This window comes from Hippoglossus hippoglossus, chromosome 15 (assembly GCF_009819705.1).
Source record: "Hippoglossus hippoglossus isolate fHipHip1 chromosome 15, fHipHip1.pri, whole genome shotgun sequence".
Classification (NCBI taxonomy): Eukaryota; Metazoa; Chordata; class Actinopteri; order Pleuronectiformes; family Pleuronectidae; genus Hippoglossus; species Hippoglossus hippoglossus.
In genome coordinates, this window is record NC_047165.1 from 1,307,629 (window position 1) to 1,327,654 (window position 20,026).

Here is a 20,026-nt window from a genome sequence, read left to right on the forward strand (position 1 = left end):
TATTATTAAACCACTGGGTGGAATCTAGGGTGCTGGTGGTTTGTGGAGATTATTAAAGTCATTCAAGAAAAGTGTCTATTTCTAGAATCAAGTCATAATTAAAAGATAAAAAAAATTGCATATAATATCACGAGAATAACGTAATAACTTAACAGGAACAATTTAATATTCTTTTGAGAATAAAGTCACGATTAAATGATACAAATTGGAATGATAAAACCAGAATAGATGTAAATAAAACATTCAGGAAATGAGCAGCAACACAAATACACTTTATTAACATAATCACAATGAAGATCGTCTATTTTAAAGATGCGTCACTCCGGTCTGTAAAGTGGAGTCGGTATTTCCCCGAGGTCTCCTCCTTTAGTTCAGTATTTTAGTCTCCTGTAAACGGGGCGTAGTGACACATCGCCTCCAACCCGCTCCTCTCAGTGGACGGAGGATGTGGAGGTGATGGAGTCGGAGCGAAGCTGCGGCACCGACACACGAGCACCGACGACCGGGAGAAGTGATCGAGAGTCGGTCTGTAAACCATGAACAAGGCGGGGCAGCGTTGTGCTGGTTGTTAGCTCGCAGTTAGCATCGCTTAGCTAGCATGTCAGCGGCTGTGGAGGCGGCAGCTACCGGCTGCTGCAGCTAGCATGTGTCGGTGTTAGCTAATCACTGGTTAACTCCACCGTTGATTAGCCGCTAATAGCTAATAGCTAATAACTAATAGCTAATAACTAATAGCTTGTGTTGTTGTTGAGCTGTTTACGTCGCAGCTTCTGTTTCTCTTCATATTCCACTGACACGAGTCTTAGTTTCTGTGGATTATTTCTTTATTATTTCATCACGTAGCGTCGGTTCCGTGTGTTTGTGTTGGAGGTGTCGACTCAGACTTTAATCCTGATCCTGGAGCTGCAGCTCTGGGTCTGATCTGTTTACCTGAGCAGCTCCGGGCTGAGGATCATGTTTCCTGGATCAGTTTCTCTGTTTCCACCGCAGGTTCCTCAGCACCGGGCTCGTGTGGCTCATCCGGCCACAGGGCGTTAAAGAGGACCTGGGAATTACAAGGTTCCTCATTGACTTTGTGAAAGTCTGCAGGAAATACAAACTGAAGAAGTCCCTCATGGAATCAATGTTCTAACCTGTTGCACGTGAAAACAATATTTTTATATTATTTCCTCAGATGCAAACAGATTTAAATATCAGAGATGATGAGAGAGAGAGGAGCGTTACTGGTGTCCCTCAAACCTCTGGTGCTCATGGAAGTGAAAACATGTCAAACTATTTGGCTCCAAGAACATTATCTACCTTTAATCAATAAAATCCATAAACAATTAGCAAATCCTGTTTGTCCATGTGAAGACAGAAAGCTTCATCTGAGCAACCACCATCTTCAACACCCTGATAAATGATCTCCATTGTTCTCCTCTCCCAGGTGCATGAGGCCGTCAGGTGGCACCAGGAGAACCCATGGAGCCGTACATCATGACCTTGCACTCCTCCTCCCCTCCTCCACTGGATGATGATGGCGATGGGGAGGCTGGCACAGAGGACGACGAGTTCGGAGACTTTGGGGGGTTCTGCTCCCCCCGAGGCGTTGCAGATCCCACAGAGACACCATCCACCCTCAGAGAACCTTCTCACACCCTGAAGGCTGCCACCCATCCACCCACTGGAAGCTCAGGTTCTGACGGGGGCCAGATGGAGGCAGAGAGGAAGGATTGTAAAGCTGAATCCTCTTTGCACCTCACAAACGGATACGCTGAAGGAGACCACAACGCCGGGACCCATGGTGCTTCGAGTACTTTCTCTCCTGAGGAGGAAACAGGCTTTGCTGATTTCACTGTGTTCACAGAGCAGACCGTTCATCCCTGGTGCTGCGGCCTCTCTCCCTTGAACAGCACCGAGACGTGGGCTCAACAGATACACGGTCCGGGTCATGAGGTTGTTCTGGACTCTGAGCCCAGATCTCATTGTGCATCTGAGTCTAAAGGGAATGTTTGCACTAAGGTCGAGCACTGTGAGAACCGAGATGCATCTCAGGACCCCCCCCCAGCCTCAGAGAGCTGCAGCAGCGTTTGGATTTCCATCTCCTCAGCCTCATTTCAGAGAGGAGGATGGAGGCGAGCGTGGGGACAGATGGAGGGAAACGAGGCATTGTTTGAATTATTTACAAACCTCCGAGGTGCAGGAGGAAGGAGACTTGGACAAAGACAGAGAGAGCAGCGTTTCTACTGTCCCTCAAATAATCAGTGTGTATGAATCTGCTGCAGAGGACCTGGAGTCTGTCGGGGATGACTTTTCATTTGAAGGTGTTTCTGCCGACTTGGAACCAATTGTTTCATCTCTGGCTTCGCAAGACGATCAGACCGACTGGGACCAGACCGATGCTGAGGATGAAGAACTGGGGAACAACTGGCATTCAGACTCTTTTGGCAACAGCAGCGGCAGGAAGGCAGATCTCAGCCAAACAGAGGCAGAGCAGGCTTTGGGTCACTGCGACCAATCTCCGACTCAGGAAACCTCAGCTACCTCCAACCAGTCACAGTCTGTAACATACACAGGATCCGGATTTGCAGACTTCGATGACCGTGGTTCTGAGCGTCACAGGGACCACGACTGTGTCCAAGCTGCTGATGTGAGTGTGCAGAGTCTGGGGAGCCTCCCGCCGAGTGACAGCTTTGCTGATTTCTGCTCAGCACCCATACAGGAGACTGGAGAAGGGTCGTGGGCCGAGTTCCATGATCAGAGGCCTCAAGAGGAGGGAAGTCAGCGGCCGGACCGAGTCAGCAGCCTTCAGAGTGACGGGGAGGAGGAGCAGGACAGGGTGGGACACTGTGGAGCTTCAAGGAGAAGCAGCTGTCAGGTGGGAGACATTTCAGTTGTTTTCTCCTTATGATAATAATTAGCAGTGAACAATAGAGATGTACAGAGAAAATGGGATTCTGGAAGGTCTGATCTTTTTCCCGACCAGGTGTCGTTATCCTGCCGTGTCCAGCAGATCCTCTGTGCCATTTTCCCAGAGGTGGTGGTCCCAACTGTGGAAGGTGAGGAGGAGGAGGAGGAGGAGGATGATGATGAAGAGGAGGAGGAGGAGGTGCTGAGCCTCTGTGCTCATCTTCACACCCGACACCTCCCAGAGAGTGAGGAGGAGAAGATGCCAGAACTCAGCGGTGCTCAGAGGTGAGTTCCTCCTGAATTAGGAAGATGGTGGATATATTTGAAATTTTAACTTTAAAAGAACCCATTTACTATTTTTGGTGAAATCATACCACAGATAATAATTTAAAGTGTTAATAAACAAAAGATTTTCACATGTTGTCAGTAGTAACAGTCTGAAGTGGCTGTTAGGAATATAGACCATCAGCGCTGTCTCTGTGTGTTTTGTGCTCAGGGCTCCTCGGGGCCTGTGGTGGCCACACCAAGACGTCCACAGTGCGGTCGGCCTTCAGTTCCAGTGGAGCGGCTCCCACACCAACAGGACTCTGCTCAGGTGCCTCGGTGTGGACACGAGAAACATTGTGAGTTATGAAAAACACAAAAACTGCTGTTTACTGTTGATCCTCACAGCGTCTTCACCTGTAACTGAGTTAACAGCTGAAACTACTTCTTCAGCCATTGGACAATGCATCAGAATCCACTGATTCATTTCAAGTCTCCTTCCTCTCCAGTCACAATATACTGCACATTTCTACAATGTTAAATCTGTTTTATTTTAACAACCTTCTTTCGTTGTGTGTCTCCTGAAAGTTGTTCATCGGCATGAAGAAGCAGCCGGTAGCTGTACCTGCTTTCGCATCCAGCCTGGTGAGTCCGCTGCAGGAGAAAAAGATGCAGAGTAATGTTCTTACAGGCTCATTTATATGTGTGAATCCAGTTCTATCGGTTCTATATCTTGTTTCACTGCTGTTACCCAGTATTAACTGGATATAAAGAATGACGACATGACAGTTCAAAAAACTGAAGCCACATCATCTTGATCGCCCCCTGGTGCTCGGTTGTAGTATAGGTCATAAACCCTGCCTCCTTAATATTAGTGCTGGACCAAACTAAAAAGTTTAAGTACAGGTTAAATACCTTTTTCTTAACACATTCCAAATGATGTGTGAAGTGTGAGATGAAGGCTCCGTACAGGAGAACGAGGAGACGTGTTGTGTCTTTATTTACAGTCTGTTACCATGTCATTGTTTTACATGTCCATCTCCTTATTGTGATCCTTCAGGGAATGCTTGAGCCAACCAAAGACGCTGTAGCAGCTGTTTGTACTTCAGGATACGCAGCGGTCACAGCACGAGAACCTGCAGGGCCACAGAACAGGCAGGATCCCTCGACGGACTCAGTGCAGGTAAACCCGTCGATTGGATTCATTTTAATTTTCAGTCCAGAGCATCACACCTGAACATATGAAGGCAGAGATGTAAACGATGCTTCCTCCTCTCTCTGCAGGGGGCGCTCCCTTCCAGCCAGCGGGACTGGAGCAGCCGTGGCCTTAGCAGCTCTCAGGACGGTACGTCCCCTCGCAGAGCCCCTCACTTCTGGGGTTGGAAGTAAACTACCAGCACTGACACGGCTTCCTCTGATAAGCCCAAACCTTTGGGAGTTTACTCTGGACTCCTCCTGCTCCTCGCCTCCTCCAGGGCTTGTCTGCTTCTTTTCATTTGCACCGTGTTTCCCCTCCACAGCAGCAGTGGGCGACCACAGTTGATTTTCAACTCGGGAATAATTACAACCAGTGTTAGGAAATCATGTTTTGATCTATTTATGCAAACAAGAAAACTGTGAGAGGTCAAATATCCAACTGATCCAAAAACTGGGAAACAAAAGTAAAATAAAACATTACCCATCAGTCCCAATTATTCCAAAACACTTCCAGGGGGAAGCACTGTCCGGATTTCCCTTCTCTCCTTCCTTCACTGACTCTAGTGTCTCATCTTTACCTGCTGCCACCTTCTTATTCATTTATCTCAGTATTTATCGGTCCCAGCTGAGATGGGAAAACCAGTTTGAAGTGTTAACACCTGATGTGGGTGAAGGTTACGATTTAAAGGAGCATTTTGATTCCTTTAGGCACCGTTAAGGTTTAACTGTTAACTCTAACCCGGTGGTGCCCAGTGCGTGGGGATGAAGCCTGTGGATCTGACAGTATCATCTGATTTTCTTTTTACATTTTGATGTGAATCATTTGTTATGTTCTTGTGGAGGTAACAAAAGAAAGACCAGTAGAAAACCACAGAAGACGAGGTCGCATGTTGTTAGTTTCCTTCTAAATTCTTGCAGCTACTCCATCAACTTGGAAGATGTTGCATAGTTAAAAAAGTGAAATCTTTAAATAGTTATTGGCACATGACACAAACTGCTGTGATCTGAGTTTCTTGATCTGTTGTGTGACCGATGGGGAACTTGGTGGTACTGTGTGTGCTGCTGCTGCTGCATGAGTGAGAAGTGTGTAACTACCTGTGTGGCATTGCATTGATTACTCATCAGACTGCAGACATGTCAGCTGATGATGAGCAGCATGTGAACGGCTCGATTGACACTTAGATGAGTCGAGTCCACTGAAGAAAGCCTGTTTCCATGACAACATCAACAGCACAAGCAAGACAAATGTTTAGTGATGAATCACATGAAACAGAATAGTGTTGCAGTGATAACGTGTGAACAGCAGGGGGCAGTAAATTGTCAGTGCAGAAAAAAGGTCAAAAGATATACTGAATAATTTACAAATGCAAAGAACATGCACCTATATATTTATTATATATATTAATTATTTGTTTGTAGTTATTTCTTTCTTTATGTATCATTGTCTCATGTGTTATATGAAATGTGTCTTTGGGAGTTTGAGTTGTTCTGTTCGGTTCAACATGTGCAGGTGCCTGTCGACAGGAGATTTATTTTAGACATCACTATTCAAATAAGATGAAAATGGCGACACAGTAAAAGGAAGTTGAGATTTTTGCATCAGTTAATGCTGCTTTCAGTTTTTGGGGGGTTTTCTTTACTCGGTGCACTGAAGCACGAACTGTGTCCGCACGCTCTGCAGAGTGTTTGATTCCAAAGAAGTGTTTCATTACCAATCCAATGTGTTTGCACAACAGTTCTGTGGAACCGTTACAGTACGTCATCATGAGTTGTGCCTTCATGCAATTATTTTCTAAAAACTAATGATTTTTTTCTCCAAATGGTACAATTCTCTTTGGACCGATAAATTGTTGTGGTTTTTTTTTTATTCAGATTTAATGCTCAAATCCAGATTTAATGCACTGCAATAAGGTCTTTGTGGGAAATCCTTGTAAATACTGAAATAAATCAGTCGATCCTTTCTCTTTGTTTTGCTTCTCTTCCCTCTGCTTTTCTCTCTTTGCCATAAGTGGCGTCACTTCTCTCTGTGGTTGAAAGCAAAGTTGGGGTATTCATCCAACTCCACGGCTCACTGGCGTGTGTCAGGTTTTTATTTTAACCACACAAAGAATATAAAACTAAAGATTTCCAATATATTGCTAAGCTCAACCTCACTTTTAGCGGTCAGTCGGGTTCGTGCTTCTTCTTCATTCTTATTTTATTCCTCATCCCCGCAAACAACCGTGACCCGTTGTCTTCCCGTGCAAGAACAGGCTGCTGTGCTCTCAACCTGGATTGTTTCGGTCCAGAGGAGGAGAGCAGATCCAGCAGCAGCAGTCCTCCACCAGGTCAGAGTGTGAAACGGAAGAAATGTCAGTTTTGCACACACCAGGTTCACCCATAGACGGTAAATAAAGATGAACAGGACATCTCCAAAATATCCTGGATTTGAACACTGCCATCTTGCCTCTTTAACGTCTTGTGCGCCTGAGCAACTGCAAGTCAGTATCAGCTGTCAATCACCCTGTTTTTACAGCTTCAAATAACCCATTAAATCCAAACTTATCAAAAACTTTTACAGAAAGTTATTTGACTCCTTTCAGTTTGGTCCATGTCCCATCTGCTAACATGGAGGAGGCAGGGTTTAAGACTTACACTGCAGCCAACCACCAGGTGGCGATCAAGATGCTTTGGCTTCACTTTTGGGGAGCTGTCATGTCGTCCATCTTTAAATACAGTCTATGGGTTCAACATGACGATACAAATGTTAAGCAATTGCTCCTTTCAGCTTGTGTTGTATGTGAGTCCTTTGATACTCGGTGGTTTGATACCCGTGTTTTGTGTTTGTAACACGCACTCACACGTAAAGGAGTCGACCGGGAACTGTACGAGTTGACCATCAGCAAACTGGAAACCAGCACCGACCGCTGCCACCTAGTGGACACTTTGAATCGACTGATGTCTGATGCAGAGAAGACGAGCACCTCGGTCAGGTGAGACAAGACATTAAGACATTCATCGGATAAAAGAAATCTAAATCAGACACAAGGATCTTTAAATACCCATTGTGTGTGTCTGTGTGTGCATGTGTGTGTGCATGTGTCTGTGTGTGTCTGTGTGTTCTCTCCATTAGGAAAGCTCCAGAGGACGAGGAGCTGAGTGCGGAGGCTGGACGGTTGATCGCTGGACTTCCTGACTTGTCCTTCATGACGGCCAAAGTCCTCATGTTCCCAAGCGTCCTCGTACCTGCACTGTGATGACTTTTCTTTTCCACACACACAGAATGTAAATACTGATGAGGAGTTGTTCTCCACCTTCTCACCATCTTCTGTCTCAAACCCAAAAAGTCAAACTCCTCGTCACTAGTGAGGCGGAATAATAAATAATCATTCATGTCAGGGTAAAATAATCACTACAGGGCAGTAGGTGTTTCAATCAATCTTATTATTACTCTCAAGTGTTGTGGTTGTTTTCTGTTTAAACACGTATTTATTACATCGAACCCACTAAATGAAATTATGTTTGTGTTTGTGTTTATTTATTTTATTGTAAAACACAGCATTTTTGATTAAAAATCCATTGTAGACAAATTATAATATATTTAGCTGATCATAATGTGTTGAATGTAAAAGAATGTTTCCCTTTATTGTTTTCTCTTTTCATGTTGTGATTAAACTTTTAAAGGTGTATAATTGAGTTTTTAAATCCACTTTAACTCATCTTTCTATCTTTTCTTTTTTACATTAATATAATTCCACAACATGTTTAGGAGCAAACTCAGCACAATAAAATAAAGCAATAGAAACTCCTGCATGCGTCATTAGTCATTTCCCAGTTCAACTTCAGCCTGTCTTATAAATATTAATATCATTATTCTTTTTAACTTATATATTCTATGCCTTTTACTGTGTTTTCTTTTTAACATTATTTACTATCCTCAGATATCCTCGTGTTTCTTTCCTCTGTCGTGATTTCAAAGCACTTTGTTGTTTTTCAATGAGCTTTATTAATAAATCTGACAGAAGATTAGTAGAGGAACACAGACAGCCACAGACACAAGACAACCGACGCACAGTTCCACTGACGGACCAGAGGATTTAATTTAATGTTATTATCACAGTTTGAATCACTCAGCCCACCGGAAGCGCCTGCCTCCGCCACCGGAAGTGCCCCGGCCCCTTCCTCCTCTCGGCCGGGTTGCTGCGTCTTCCTTCCGGCTCGCCGAAGAAAGTTGAGGGCGGTTCAGCGGCTTCTGGGCTTTGACACAATGGACAGCCAGGGAAGGAAAGTGGTGGTCTGCGACAACGGGACCGGGGTAAGTTCTCCGCCGCGGCCCGACCCTCCGTCTCCGGGCGTGTTCGCGCGAACGCCGCCGTTTGTGTCGAGCGATTCGCTGGAACAGGAAGTGGCGGTGTCAGCGTCCCCCAGCTAGCTAGCGTCAACTGGGTGGGTAGCTAGCCTGCCTGCTAGCATGCTAATTCTCATTCATCCGGACACCTCGCGGAAATAGACCCCGCGAGTGGCTGCTGTTTGTCCGGATGAAGGATGAATCCGCAGCTCTGGGTGTAGCTCAGTTAGCTCACGCGCCCCAGCGTCAAGCAATGCTACATTAGCTCCTAACAGGTATTAAGCTACGGCAGCTAGCTAGCTCGTTAGCCAGCCTGCTAGCCCCTAACAGCTGACAGTCTGCTTTATCCCGTCTCTGATTTATCTGGTTTCTTCTGCTCGCGACGCCCAGTTCGTGGATTCCCTGTTTATTTCAGTGCATTTTCGATCAGTTAGCATTAGCATCGTATGTCCTTTTTCTTGGACATGTTAGCCGGCGCCAGGTGGGTGTAACGTTAGCTAGGCCGTGTCAGGTGAATTGAGGAACCGCCGTTAAAACTGCATTTTCCTGAACAGCGAGAGAGAAATGTCCCATAACCGCCTTCTAGTGAAGTATGCGGACCTGAGAGACCACAGGAAGCTCATTCAGGCGGGTTATGCACTGAATACTCAACTATTTATCACAAAATGCGGACCTGAAAGACCACAGGAAGTTCATTCAGGTGTGGTTATGCACTGAAGTACTCATCTATTTATTAAAGTATCAGTACCTGAAATACCACACAAGTACATTCAGGCTGGTTATATACTGACGTATACATATGTTTATTAAAGTATGGAGAAATGAAAGACCACAGGAAGTACATTTAGGCTGGTTTATATACTGAAGTACAGATTTATTCGTTCTCCATTTAACCAGGAAGTTCCCTATGAGATGAAATATCCACTTGTGTCCTGGTTTAGATGAACAAATCAAGTTAAAAGTTTCAAATGTAAATACAACACACACATTAAAAAACATACATGTGCATATATATATATGAACATTAAATGATTAAAACAGAACATACATAGAAACATGTAGAAGTCAGTGGCTTTAATGAAATATGTATATTTAAAAAGTACATGTTAAAAGCAATGACATTCTATGAAAAAGGATTTTAAAGTATTTCTAAACACTTCAATGGGAAGGTAACGATTAAGTTATTTTAGTCGTGCAGCTCATTTCATGCATGTGCTGCATGGAAGCCAACAGGAAACATGCATACATACAAATCAATGATACTCAATGTTCCATTTTCTAATATTTTGCATGGTATTTAAGTTTAATTACAGGACTTCTACATGTTCTGAAGTATTTATTTTCCCGATTTGCTATTGGTCTTTTTAATTGAGGCAGCTGAATATTACTTCATCCACTGGGCCGCACTACATATGTTTTGCATATATGCATTTATCCATTCACTTTGTTTGTTAGGGTTTTTTTTTACCCATTTTTAATAATTTCATAATGTCATCATTATGACTGATAGGAACATGTTTATCTGGACTAAGTTTAGCGTTACCACGCAGCCCGAACGGCCACCGGTGCAAAGTTGCTGCATCTGCACGATTGAGGGACAGAACTTTGCTATTTTAATTCACTTTATCTCAGGGATTTTCCAGCTTCTGTGGTTTGTTTTGCAAACTTGCAAAGTCTGCACTTTTACTTCATCCAGCGTTTATAGTACCACAGTCGTTTTTTGGTCTCTTGTGTTTTCAAATTATTCTTTGCTCACAGGTAACAGTGCCTCTGTTGGAGTGGAGGCACTTCCTGTCTCAACCTTGTCAGCAGTTAAAGAGGATGTTGGCTTCTCACGTTGCTGACTAATACGGCCTTTTTTATGAGCTGTGGATCTCAAGTGCACGGTGTAGAGAACAATCTGAACCTGTGTCAGGGTTGAAGTGAGAAGCTTAGAGGAAGTGATGGTCTCTGCACCAATCCGTTCTCAGAGACCTGGTGCATGTCGTCTCACACCAGACTGTAAAATCTGCAAAAGATAACTGCATTGTGTGGTTTACTAGTGGATCTCTCTACATTTCACTGTGTAGGGTAGATTCAAGCTGCTGTCCGTGGTGTGACTCACCAGTTAATGCTCCAAGCTTCACCCAGATTCCTTTGTGGGGGCAGGGCTTTACTGACGCTCACATTTTACTAAATTGTTAAACACAGTTTAGTGGGTCATCTGTGGAATTCACTCATTCACAATGTTGCTGGAAAAACCAACAAGCTACATTCTTTTCTGTTTGAGGTCATGACACAAACAGTACGAATGCAAAGTCTAGCATTAAGAGGAAGAAGAGGAAACCACACAGTGTATATTCTCAGTGTGGCTCGATGCAGAAAACAGTCAATGATTTACTTCACCTTTATGTCCTCACAGCTGATAATTAGTCCTGTACTCAGATATTTGTTTAACAACGTTTATTGTTGTATTTAAAGTGCAGATTTGAAGTCCTGGATTTTTGACTTAACATCTTATATCTTATATATATATGAATTACAATTTCAGATATTACTGCAGAGCAAAGCAGCTTTTGACCACAGATGGTGAATCACACATATTTGTTCACACATAGATGATTCTGGTATTAAAGCATGGATTCGATTTTTTTATCTCAGACTAAATCCCAGTTCAGTCCACTGTTGTCAGCAGGATGACGGTAATGGTGTCTTTCTGTATCGCACAGTTCATCAGGATTTAAATGTTTCTAATAATCACTTTCTCTGTACTTTTCCTTTTAGTTTGTCAAGTGCGGCTATGCAGGCTCCAACTTCCCCGAGCACATCTTCCCTGCACTTGTTGGAAGACCCATCATTCGCTCAACGGCCAAAGTGGGAAACATTGAGATCAAGGTACGGGCTAATCCATCTCCTGTTCCTGCAGGGGTGTGTTTTATTTCACCTGAAAGTCTTGATGTCAATCACTGGTCAGGAAACCAGCGATAAGACTAAAGTAAAGACTGCAGATAAAATATGAAAAGCGCTTTCGAATACAAGCACAATGTCAAAGTCACAGTCTTTAAAATGTCCCTGTAAAAGATCTTTTGTAAGTTTCTGACGAGTTCTTTAGAGTAAAGGCTCATTTACATATAGATATATATGAATGAAGCATGTGGGCAGTGAAGGTTGCTTTGTTTCAGACGCTTCTCATCGCTTAGGGGAACATAAATGAGTCTGACGTCTGTGAGGAAACAGAATCAATCCTCCAACAACAAAATCCCCCGTCTGCTTATAGAAGTCTTGAGTATAAATAATCTTTGCACTAAATACAAAATCTTTAAGTCACTTCTGTAATTGGGGTGTAGCTCAGTTAATTAGGCAGCAGAGGTCTAAACGTTTCCCATTATTTTAGCATGAAGCCTTTCTCTACCTCTGTCCTGTTCTTTCCAAGTCCTTTGTTCATTCATCTTTATTTCATATCTACCTTCCTCTTCCTCCATGTTTTGTTCCCCCACGATGAAGTAGAATGCCCAGAAGATGGTAAGTTAAGGTTGGTGTGTGCCTCCTGCTCTTGCCTGCTCCGGAGAGTCGTGTCATGTTTTAATCTCAACTGAGAAATGTTGCGCTCTTACTTCATTTAAAATATTTGTTTTGTGTCTTTTGTCTTTTCCTCATTTGTTTTCGTTCGTTTTTTCTTACTCACACAATGACTCCATTCTTAAACATCCTGGCTAGTTTGCTGATTGTAAGTGTCGGGTTTGAGTGATGTTGGTTGAATGAGCGGCGCAGAGTCCGACAGTTAAACAGCACCTTTTGTTAATGCACTTCTTTCTCCAAGCGGAGTGTTGCAGAAATGGCTGCTATGAATCATAGGCCAGCTGTTATCGATGGAGTGCTAAAAGAGATTTTGGATCAGTTCCATTTTCAGAGTGTCTGATCTGCTGATGGATCCTGACCGCCAACAATCCTGCTGCTATTTCAGGACTCCAACAATCACAAGCGTTTTCAACTAAAACAGAACGTAAAATATCAGCAGCAGCTCTAAAAGCTCGGTGCCAAATGTTAAAGGCTCTGTATTTGTTCGTGCATATTTAATTTTAAGTCAAGCGCCGTTAAGCTGCTCCACTAATCTGCAAATGTTCCACCTTTGACGAGTGCGGAGGAGGTGTTCCCGTACGAGGATGCATGGCAGGCAGCTGAAGTTTGGAGACAGAGGCACATCTGTTTTTCTTTCTTTTTTTTTATTGAGACCACATGGAGACGATGCCTGTGACTGGTACTTGGTTAATGCCCAAGCACACAGGATGAACCCATAAAATGGCTGCCTCCCGTGGGCTTTTGATGTCTCCAAGTGGAACGTGAGATGCTTGACTGTGTGGCTAACACTGAGCTCTAACCACGCAGTTGTTTACACTGCCAGGCTGCCTTGCATGCAGCTAGTTGAATGGTGCGAAAACGAGTGGATTACTGTAGCTGGAGGGAAGTGTTTCCAGGTGTAGGTGCATGGAAAATAATGCCTTGTAATGCATGCTGGGTAACTGGGTTTAAAAGTGATGCATCAGACAGACAACTCGTCTTCAGGAAGGTAAAACATGAATGAACTGATGCAGCTGAACAACGAGCCAGGAGAAAAGTTAAAATGACTGTTTTTGTCTCCCTAACCAAAACTTGGTCCTCGTCATTAATGCAAGTGACACTGAACCATCCAACGTGGAGGGCTATGCTGTCTGTCTTCTAAATATGTCTGTGTTGCCGTCTCACCCGTCACTGCAGGACCTGATGGTTGGGGACGAGGCCAGCGAGCTGCGCTCCATGCTGGAGGTCAACTACCCCATGGAGAACGGCATCGTGAGGAACTGGGATGACATGAAGCACCTGTGGGACTACACCTTCGGCCCAGAGAAGCTCAACATCGAGTCCCGCAACTGCAAGATCCTGCTCACGGAGCCCCCCATGAACCCGACCAAGAACCGCGAGAAAATCATCGAGGTATGTTCAAACTAACGGGTTTGTTTTGCAGCATGAAGGTATTTTCATAGTTGTGTGAGAGGGCCGGGGGGGGAGAGAAGATGTTTTCTAGTTTATCTAGTCGGTTTCATTGATCAACTGCAAAATGATTTCATGCATGTGCTGTAGTGCAGGTTTATGTATGTTCTCAGTAACAAACTGTGTTTGCTGACCTCCTGCAGGTGATGTTTGAGACCTACCAGTTTTCAGGAGTATACATCGCTATTCAAGCCGTGCTGACACTGTATGCCCAAGGTAAGAAGACCGCCATGTTTGGTGAAGGCCTTTACACATCGGGGGCGTGAAGAATATACGACATGGAAATACTATAAAGAGGGTGGAGAAAGAGTGTGAAAGTTTCACTGCCTCATGCAGGAGCAGAGTTCGACCGTGACCCAGTTCTGCACTTAGTTTAGGATGTCGCTGTGACAGTGGGGGTGCCGCTGGGGAGGCAGGGGACTCTACTGGGATCCTGTCCACCCAGAGCCGTGTCTGGCAGTTGGTCTAATTGGCTCCAGTGATTGGCTTAAACCTCCATTCAGTGCAAAAACTCAGGAAGATCCACCTCCTTTCCGAAGAAAGTTCTGTGTGAAAATACACAGATCATAAATCTCGCTGACAAGCAGATTAATCACATGAAAACGCCGCCAGTGTGTAAAGAGCTCAAGGCTGCAAGTTGAAACACAAATTACTCATGAACACTTTTATATTGACTACTACAGCTTCCTCGTTGCATAATGTTTGTGGGTGTTGGCTTTTCATTTGAATTGTTTGAATATTCTTGTTCTGCAGAAAACCACACCTTCGTCAAATAGTTTGTTACAAGACTTGTTTTCTGCGACTGCTCCGAAATCCTTTGCAACATGAAGTCCAGACAGCTGCATGAACATATCTTAAATATGTCACAGTAACCGACACGATATCCTGTTGTGATCTGACATGTTGTAATGTGTTAGACTCCACCTGTGTGCTGCTTGAACGATTCAGCCGTGTGCGTTTTGTCCCAGGTTTCGTGTTTACGCTGCTGACAAGGTGAACAATGAGTGGCTGAAAACTCCCACTAGATAAACCTCAGATACAAGCACAGATTATTAAAGGACAGATACTCTGATCATATCCAGCTCTGTTTTTAATTCTTTGATAGTAGCTTTGATTCAAAGTCCTTATTGTTTCTCAATCTGCCCCTCAGCCACTGACTGAACTAATTAAGTTAGGATTAGTTTAGCGTAAGGATGGTGGAAGTAGTAGTCGTGGTTATGGTTCGATTAAGTCTCCAGCAAATGAACGAGAGTAATTGCAGCGTCCTCTGAAGTCACTGAGACGTGTTTGTCTGTGTTGCAGGTCTCCTGACCGGTGTGGTGGTGGACTCGGGTGACGGTGTGACACACATCTGTCCGGTGTATGAAGGATTCAGCCTGCCCCACTTGACGAGACGCCTGGACATTGCAGGCAGGGACATCACCCGCTACCTCATCAAGGTATCAAGTCCCTGAGAACCCAGGGTTTAATTACACACACCAAAGACGAGCTTGTTGGTCAGAAGAGTACACTAAGCAAATTTCATTTGAAGTGACTTCAGAAATTGTCGATTCCTCTTCAGACTATAAGCTACAGCAATGGCTTTATTTTCATGCATTTAATAGGTTATAATCCTAACCCATCATTTTGGTTTTGTTGTTCTTAAACTTATTTAACAGTTATGGGGCTTTACTTTAACAAACTCCCGTCTTGCAGGACCACCAGTGTTTGTTTAAGTAAACATATCTAAAGTCTTTGCTGACCGTCCTCACCTTGTTTCTGTGTTTGGATGCAGCTGCTGTTGTTGAGGGGCTACGCCTTCAACCACTCCGCTGACTTCGAGACGGTGCGCATGATGAAGGAGAAGCTTTGCTACGTGGGCTACAACATCGAGCAGGAGCAGAAGCTGGCGCTGGAGACCACTGTGCTGGTGGAATCATACACGGTACAAACTCAGATGCTTTCATATATAATGTAGTAAATAAATATAAGTCTATGTAAATGTATTGATGCAAGTAGCTTTGTCTTACCAGAAACACGTGTGGCATTAGTGCACAGGTCGTTGGTTCATTCTATAAATACCTACTCGGGGGGGGGGCTGTGGTTTATTGTAGTTCATTATGTAACCTGGTGTTTGTGGTGGTTATTTCATCAGGTCTGCAGATACAGTAGCCAGAGAGAACACGGATTATTACATTAGCTGCTGAGCTCTCGTTGACTCTATGATTCACTCAGTTCATTAAATAAGGAGGAAATATACAAACACCTTGTCCCACGTTTCCTGCTGTCACCAGTATTCAAGTATTTCTGAATCGGTAACAAAGAGCAACACCACGTTAAAGACCGATGAGCTGAATCAGAAACAATAGATTAATGAAGACAGTGCGACTGAATGAGAGGATGAACGGGACAAAGAAGGTTTTAGTTGTTGGTTGTGAAATAACTTTGCTTTACTTTAAAATGGGGGAATGTTGAGCAGCTGTTTTTCATGTTGGCCGGTTCCACTCTGGCACACAACACATCGTCAGCCCTCAGGGATTCTCGCTTTTGTTTTGTTTACTTTTTTTTTTTTTTTTTAATGAGTTCTCTTTACTCATGCCACATGCACACAAGTTTCACATTTCTGCTTAAAATAGCCTCTTGTACAAAGACTCCCTCCAAAGGGTTGTTATTCACAAGTGGCAGCATTTAAAAGTAGTCAAAAAATAATGGAGTAACTAAATCTGTTTCTGCACGGAGCTAAGCAGACGACCACATGCCCGTTGTTGGCAGTGTGCGACAGGGCCGTGCTGCTGACTAACTGTTTTCTCTGGGACTCGCACACATGGGGGCGCAGCGCTCCTCCACCAGGCTTGCTTTTCTTTCCAAGGCCTCTCCCCCTCGGAGGGAACCACAGAATCTAAACGCAGGACCCAGGTCTGCGTTACTGCACGCCTTGCCGAGCACATGTTGTGTCTCGGAGCTCACTGTGACCATGTGTGTTTGGGTTAGGGTGGGTTAGGTGAGTGTGTGTGTGTGTGTGCGTAGGCGTAGGCGTGTGAACATGTATGTGTAAGTATCGTTTTGTGTGCGCCGAGACAAGGAGGGCAATGTAACTGTGGCCGAAGGGCCCTGAACTGCACGTTACATCATTTCCTGTGCAGCCACATTGCGGCTGAGGCTGGGCTCCACTTCCTCCCACTGCCCTCAGCTGAATGAAGCCTTTTTATAGTCACACACATTAACTGTACTCAGCTCGGAGCCCACTCTCTCTGTCCGTGCTCTCACTCGCTGAAAAACATCATCAGACTCTTGGAGGATTTTTGTTTTCTCACTGCAGAAAACACACACACACACACACACACGCACACTTAAAAAGGTGTTCCTGTCACACAACACAAACACAGTTGCTCCCTCTTGATTCATCCATTCAGGGTTTTCACCCTTCAGCACTTTCTGTTGAGTCATACATTAAATCCTACCTCCTCACTGGTGCCATTCTTTCTTTTTTCCATCTCTTTTCATCTCCCGCCTCCCACACATCTCCAGCTGCCAGATGGTCGTCTGATCAAGGTGGGAGGAGAACGCTTTGAGGCGCCCGAGGCTCTGTTCCAGCCACACCTCATCAACGTGGAGGGCGTCGGGGTGGCCGAGCTCCTCTTCAACACCATCCATGCGGCCGACATAGACACCAGGTGAGGCTCGTGAAAGAGCAGGGAAACAATGCAGCGTGGAATAAGATACGCAGATTTATTCAAATGTACTTTACTGAGGGCGACTCAAACAAACGTTAATACGCAACACTAACCGATTGAAGCGCACACGGAGAAATGCAAAGTGACCGTGTTGGCTGAGCCCGCTGAAGAAATAACAGTATTTTAGAATAGTTCTTCCAAGTTCTTTATGGAAAGTAGGAAAATTGATCTTGGATTTAATAAGTGGGGAAAATATACAGTTGGAAACCCACTGAAGGAGTTTCTGTCTTTAAACTTCATTTTCAACGATTGTGGGCTTAAAATATATAGAATATGATAGTGTCCCTGTTGGGGGGGGAAAGAGAATCATTACTTATATGATTTTTAAGATGCTTCTCTTCCTGTCTACATGTTTGCAGACTCTCACTCTTCCTCTTCCTCTCCTCAGGCCTGAGTTCTACAAGCACATCGTGTTGTCCGGAGGATCCACCATGTACCCAGGCCTTCCCTCTCGGCTGGAGAGGGAACTCAAGCAGCTGTACCTGGAGCGCGTCCTCAAGGGAGACGTGGACAAGCTCTCGGTGAGAAACCCACATTTAACGCCTCTGCTATGATTCTACTCTCCACTGTGTCCGAGCATCACGGAAAGAACTGTGAGCTGCGTCGTCTCACATGTGGTTTGATTTACTTTGAACTGGAGCCCGTCTGATGTGGATATAAGAGAAAACCAACATATGGGCCGATGTGTGTTTATCAAATGATTCTCCAGGTGTCGCTATACAACCCTGACGACAAGGAAATGTAGTTGAGGCTTCATAGTTTAGTTTCACTTTAAACTTTATTATAAATAGCTATGAATAAAAAGAAAACACACATACAACCAAGTATATAGAACTTCAATTAAGAAAATAAGCCTAATATTTTATGAATAATATAGATAGAAAAATCTACATTTATATGCTAAAATAAAACCTCAGGCCCATTTCCATCTGGTGCATTGTACATAAATGACCACCAGGCGGTGCCAGAGACAGACGTTAACCACAGTGGAGTCTCAACCTGTTTTGTGGTTCACTTCCAATCATAAATATTTGTTTTGGAAAAATATCACGACATTACATTTGGACCTGAGTTTCCTGAAGACACAGAAGTGCTTTGTAAACAAAGGCTCAGTGGTGACTCACTCTCTTTCACAAAGTGAAGCTCAGATAGATCCAGAGTTTGGTTTCTACTGGATTCTCTGTTTCCTCTGTGGACGTGAAGCTGCAGCTCTTCGTAGAGAGAAGTGCTCGGCTCCGGTTCATGTTGGTTACTGGATTCTGGCAAAGCTTCACTGGGAGAAAAAGAGAAAACGTTTCTGCTCGTTCCTGCAGCGTTTTCCACAAATGTCTTTTAACGCAGACGCTCAACATGAGGCTCGATGTCTCGATCTGCACCTTCAGCTGTTTGTGTGTCGCTGCACTTGAGTTCAGACCCGTGAGCAACAAACAGGAGCTGCGTCTCTTTGCCCTATTTGGTGAAAGTTTGTGTTTGGACATTCTGATCATACAGAAGTGGATTGTGTTGCAGGACATGGATTTTAGGTTGAGCTTCACTTTAAAGCTGCACTAATGAATAGTTTGTACATTAGTATATTACTTTTTTTCTGCAATTACAAACTGGTACGTGTCCGTTTTGCTCACACGCTCACACTCGGTGGAAAAAACAATAAGATCTGTGTCGTACCCGCGTTGAGTAAAAACCAAACAATAGGTGTCCCCTCTCTGTCTCATCTTCTAAGTGTCTTTGTCCCCTTGTCTCGTAGAAATTCAAGATCCGCATCGAGGATCCTCCCAGGCGAAAGCACATGGTGTTCCTGGGCGGAGCCGTGCTGGCCGACATCATGAAGGACAAGGACAACTTCTGGCTGACCCGGGAGGAGTACGAGGAGAAGGGCGTCCGCGTGCTGGAAAAACTTGGCGTCACCGTCAGATAAAGCCCTGAACGGACAGACCAGGCAAACACACGCATACAAACACACACACACACACTCGCACGCATACACAACATGCACACATTCCCCTCCTTGCCCCCATCGCAGAGTATATATCTATTTATCCCTCTTTCTTTCTCTCTCGGCTCTCGAGGCTCCTCAGACACCGGAGAGACTCGAGCCGTCGCCTCCTCGCTCGCTCTCTCTCTCGCTCTCTCTCTCTCTCTCTCTCCACTCGGCCTCTATTCTCTCCTGGTTTGGGATTGGTTCACACTTTTCCTTGCAAGCCCTGATTCCCACTGACACCCCCCCCCCACACCCCCTTTACTTAAACTAGGAATAGAAGGGTTAATGTTGCCCTGCTGATAATCAAGGTTAAAAACCAGCGTGGAACCTGCAGATTCATTTGATTTTGAATTAAATTCGATAAATGCACCATGATGCAGAGTTTCTAACTAACTCGTACGTGTGTGTGTGTAGAATCACAGTCGGGCACAAACCGCCACGGGGCCGCGTTCAGCATCTGTTCCAGGCGAGCGAGAACTGATCATAGTTTTCTGTCGGTTTTTATAAATGAAATCATGACTTTTCTGTTCTGGGAGAGGGATTCCTTTGTTTGCTTTTCCTTTTCCTGTTGGATGTACGAGCTCATTTATATCTTTAATTCTGGTTTACTTTTCCTTTTCTTGCTGTGCACTACTACCATTGTAAATGGAG

The 20,026-nt window shown here is 44.5% G+C and overlaps 2 protein-coding genes across 5 annotated transcripts; both read left to right on the plus strand.

Moving 5' to 3' along the window:
- The first annotated feature begins 380 nt into the window (after nt 1-380).
- LOC117775339 (aftiphilin-like) lies at nt 381-8,132 on the plus strand. 3 transcript variants are annotated; one of them, XM_034608414.1, is made up of 11 exons: nt 381-525; nt 1,427-2,857; nt 2,966-3,046; nt 3,077-3,174; nt 3,386-3,512; nt 3,742-3,798; nt 4,214-4,336; nt 4,438-4,498; nt 6,603-6,677; nt 7,199-7,322; nt 7,463-8,132. In XM_034608414.1, exons 2-11 carry the CDS (start codon nt 1,931-1,933, stop codon nt 7,584-7,586), a joined length of 1,797 nt encoding a protein of 598 aa, XP_034464305.1. In that variant the 5' UTR covers nt 381-525; nt 1,427-1,930; the 3' UTR covers nt 7,587-8,132. The 3 variants fall into 3 exon arrangements, with proteins under 3 accessions (XP_034464305.1, XP_034464307.1, XP_034464304.1); XM_034608416.1 differs by having other exon boundaries at nt 2,966-3,043; XM_034608413.1 differs by having other exon boundaries at nt 2,966-3,174.
- A 352-nt stretch (nt 8,133-8,484) lies between these two features.
- Nucleotides 8,485-19,472, plus strand: LOC117775342 (actin-related protein 2-B). 2 transcript variants are annotated; one of them, XM_034608421.1, is made up of 10 exons: nt 8,487-8,644; nt 11,441-11,551; nt 12,164-12,178; nt 13,412-13,627; nt 13,828-13,900; nt 14,987-15,123; nt 15,459-15,608; nt 17,192-17,337; nt 17,786-17,918; nt 19,142-19,472. In XM_034608421.1, exons 1-10 carry the CDS (start codon nt 8,597-8,599, stop codon nt 19,310-19,312), a joined length of 1,200 nt encoding a protein of 399 aa, XP_034464312.1. In that variant the 5' UTR covers nt 8,487-8,596; the 3' UTR covers nt 19,313-19,472. The 2 variants fall into 2 exon arrangements, with proteins under 2 accessions (XP_034464313.1, XP_034464312.1); XM_034608422.1 differs by lacking the exon at nt 12,164-12,178 and having other exon boundaries at nt 8,485-8,644.
- Nucleotides 19,473-20,026: the final 554 nt, after the last annotated feature.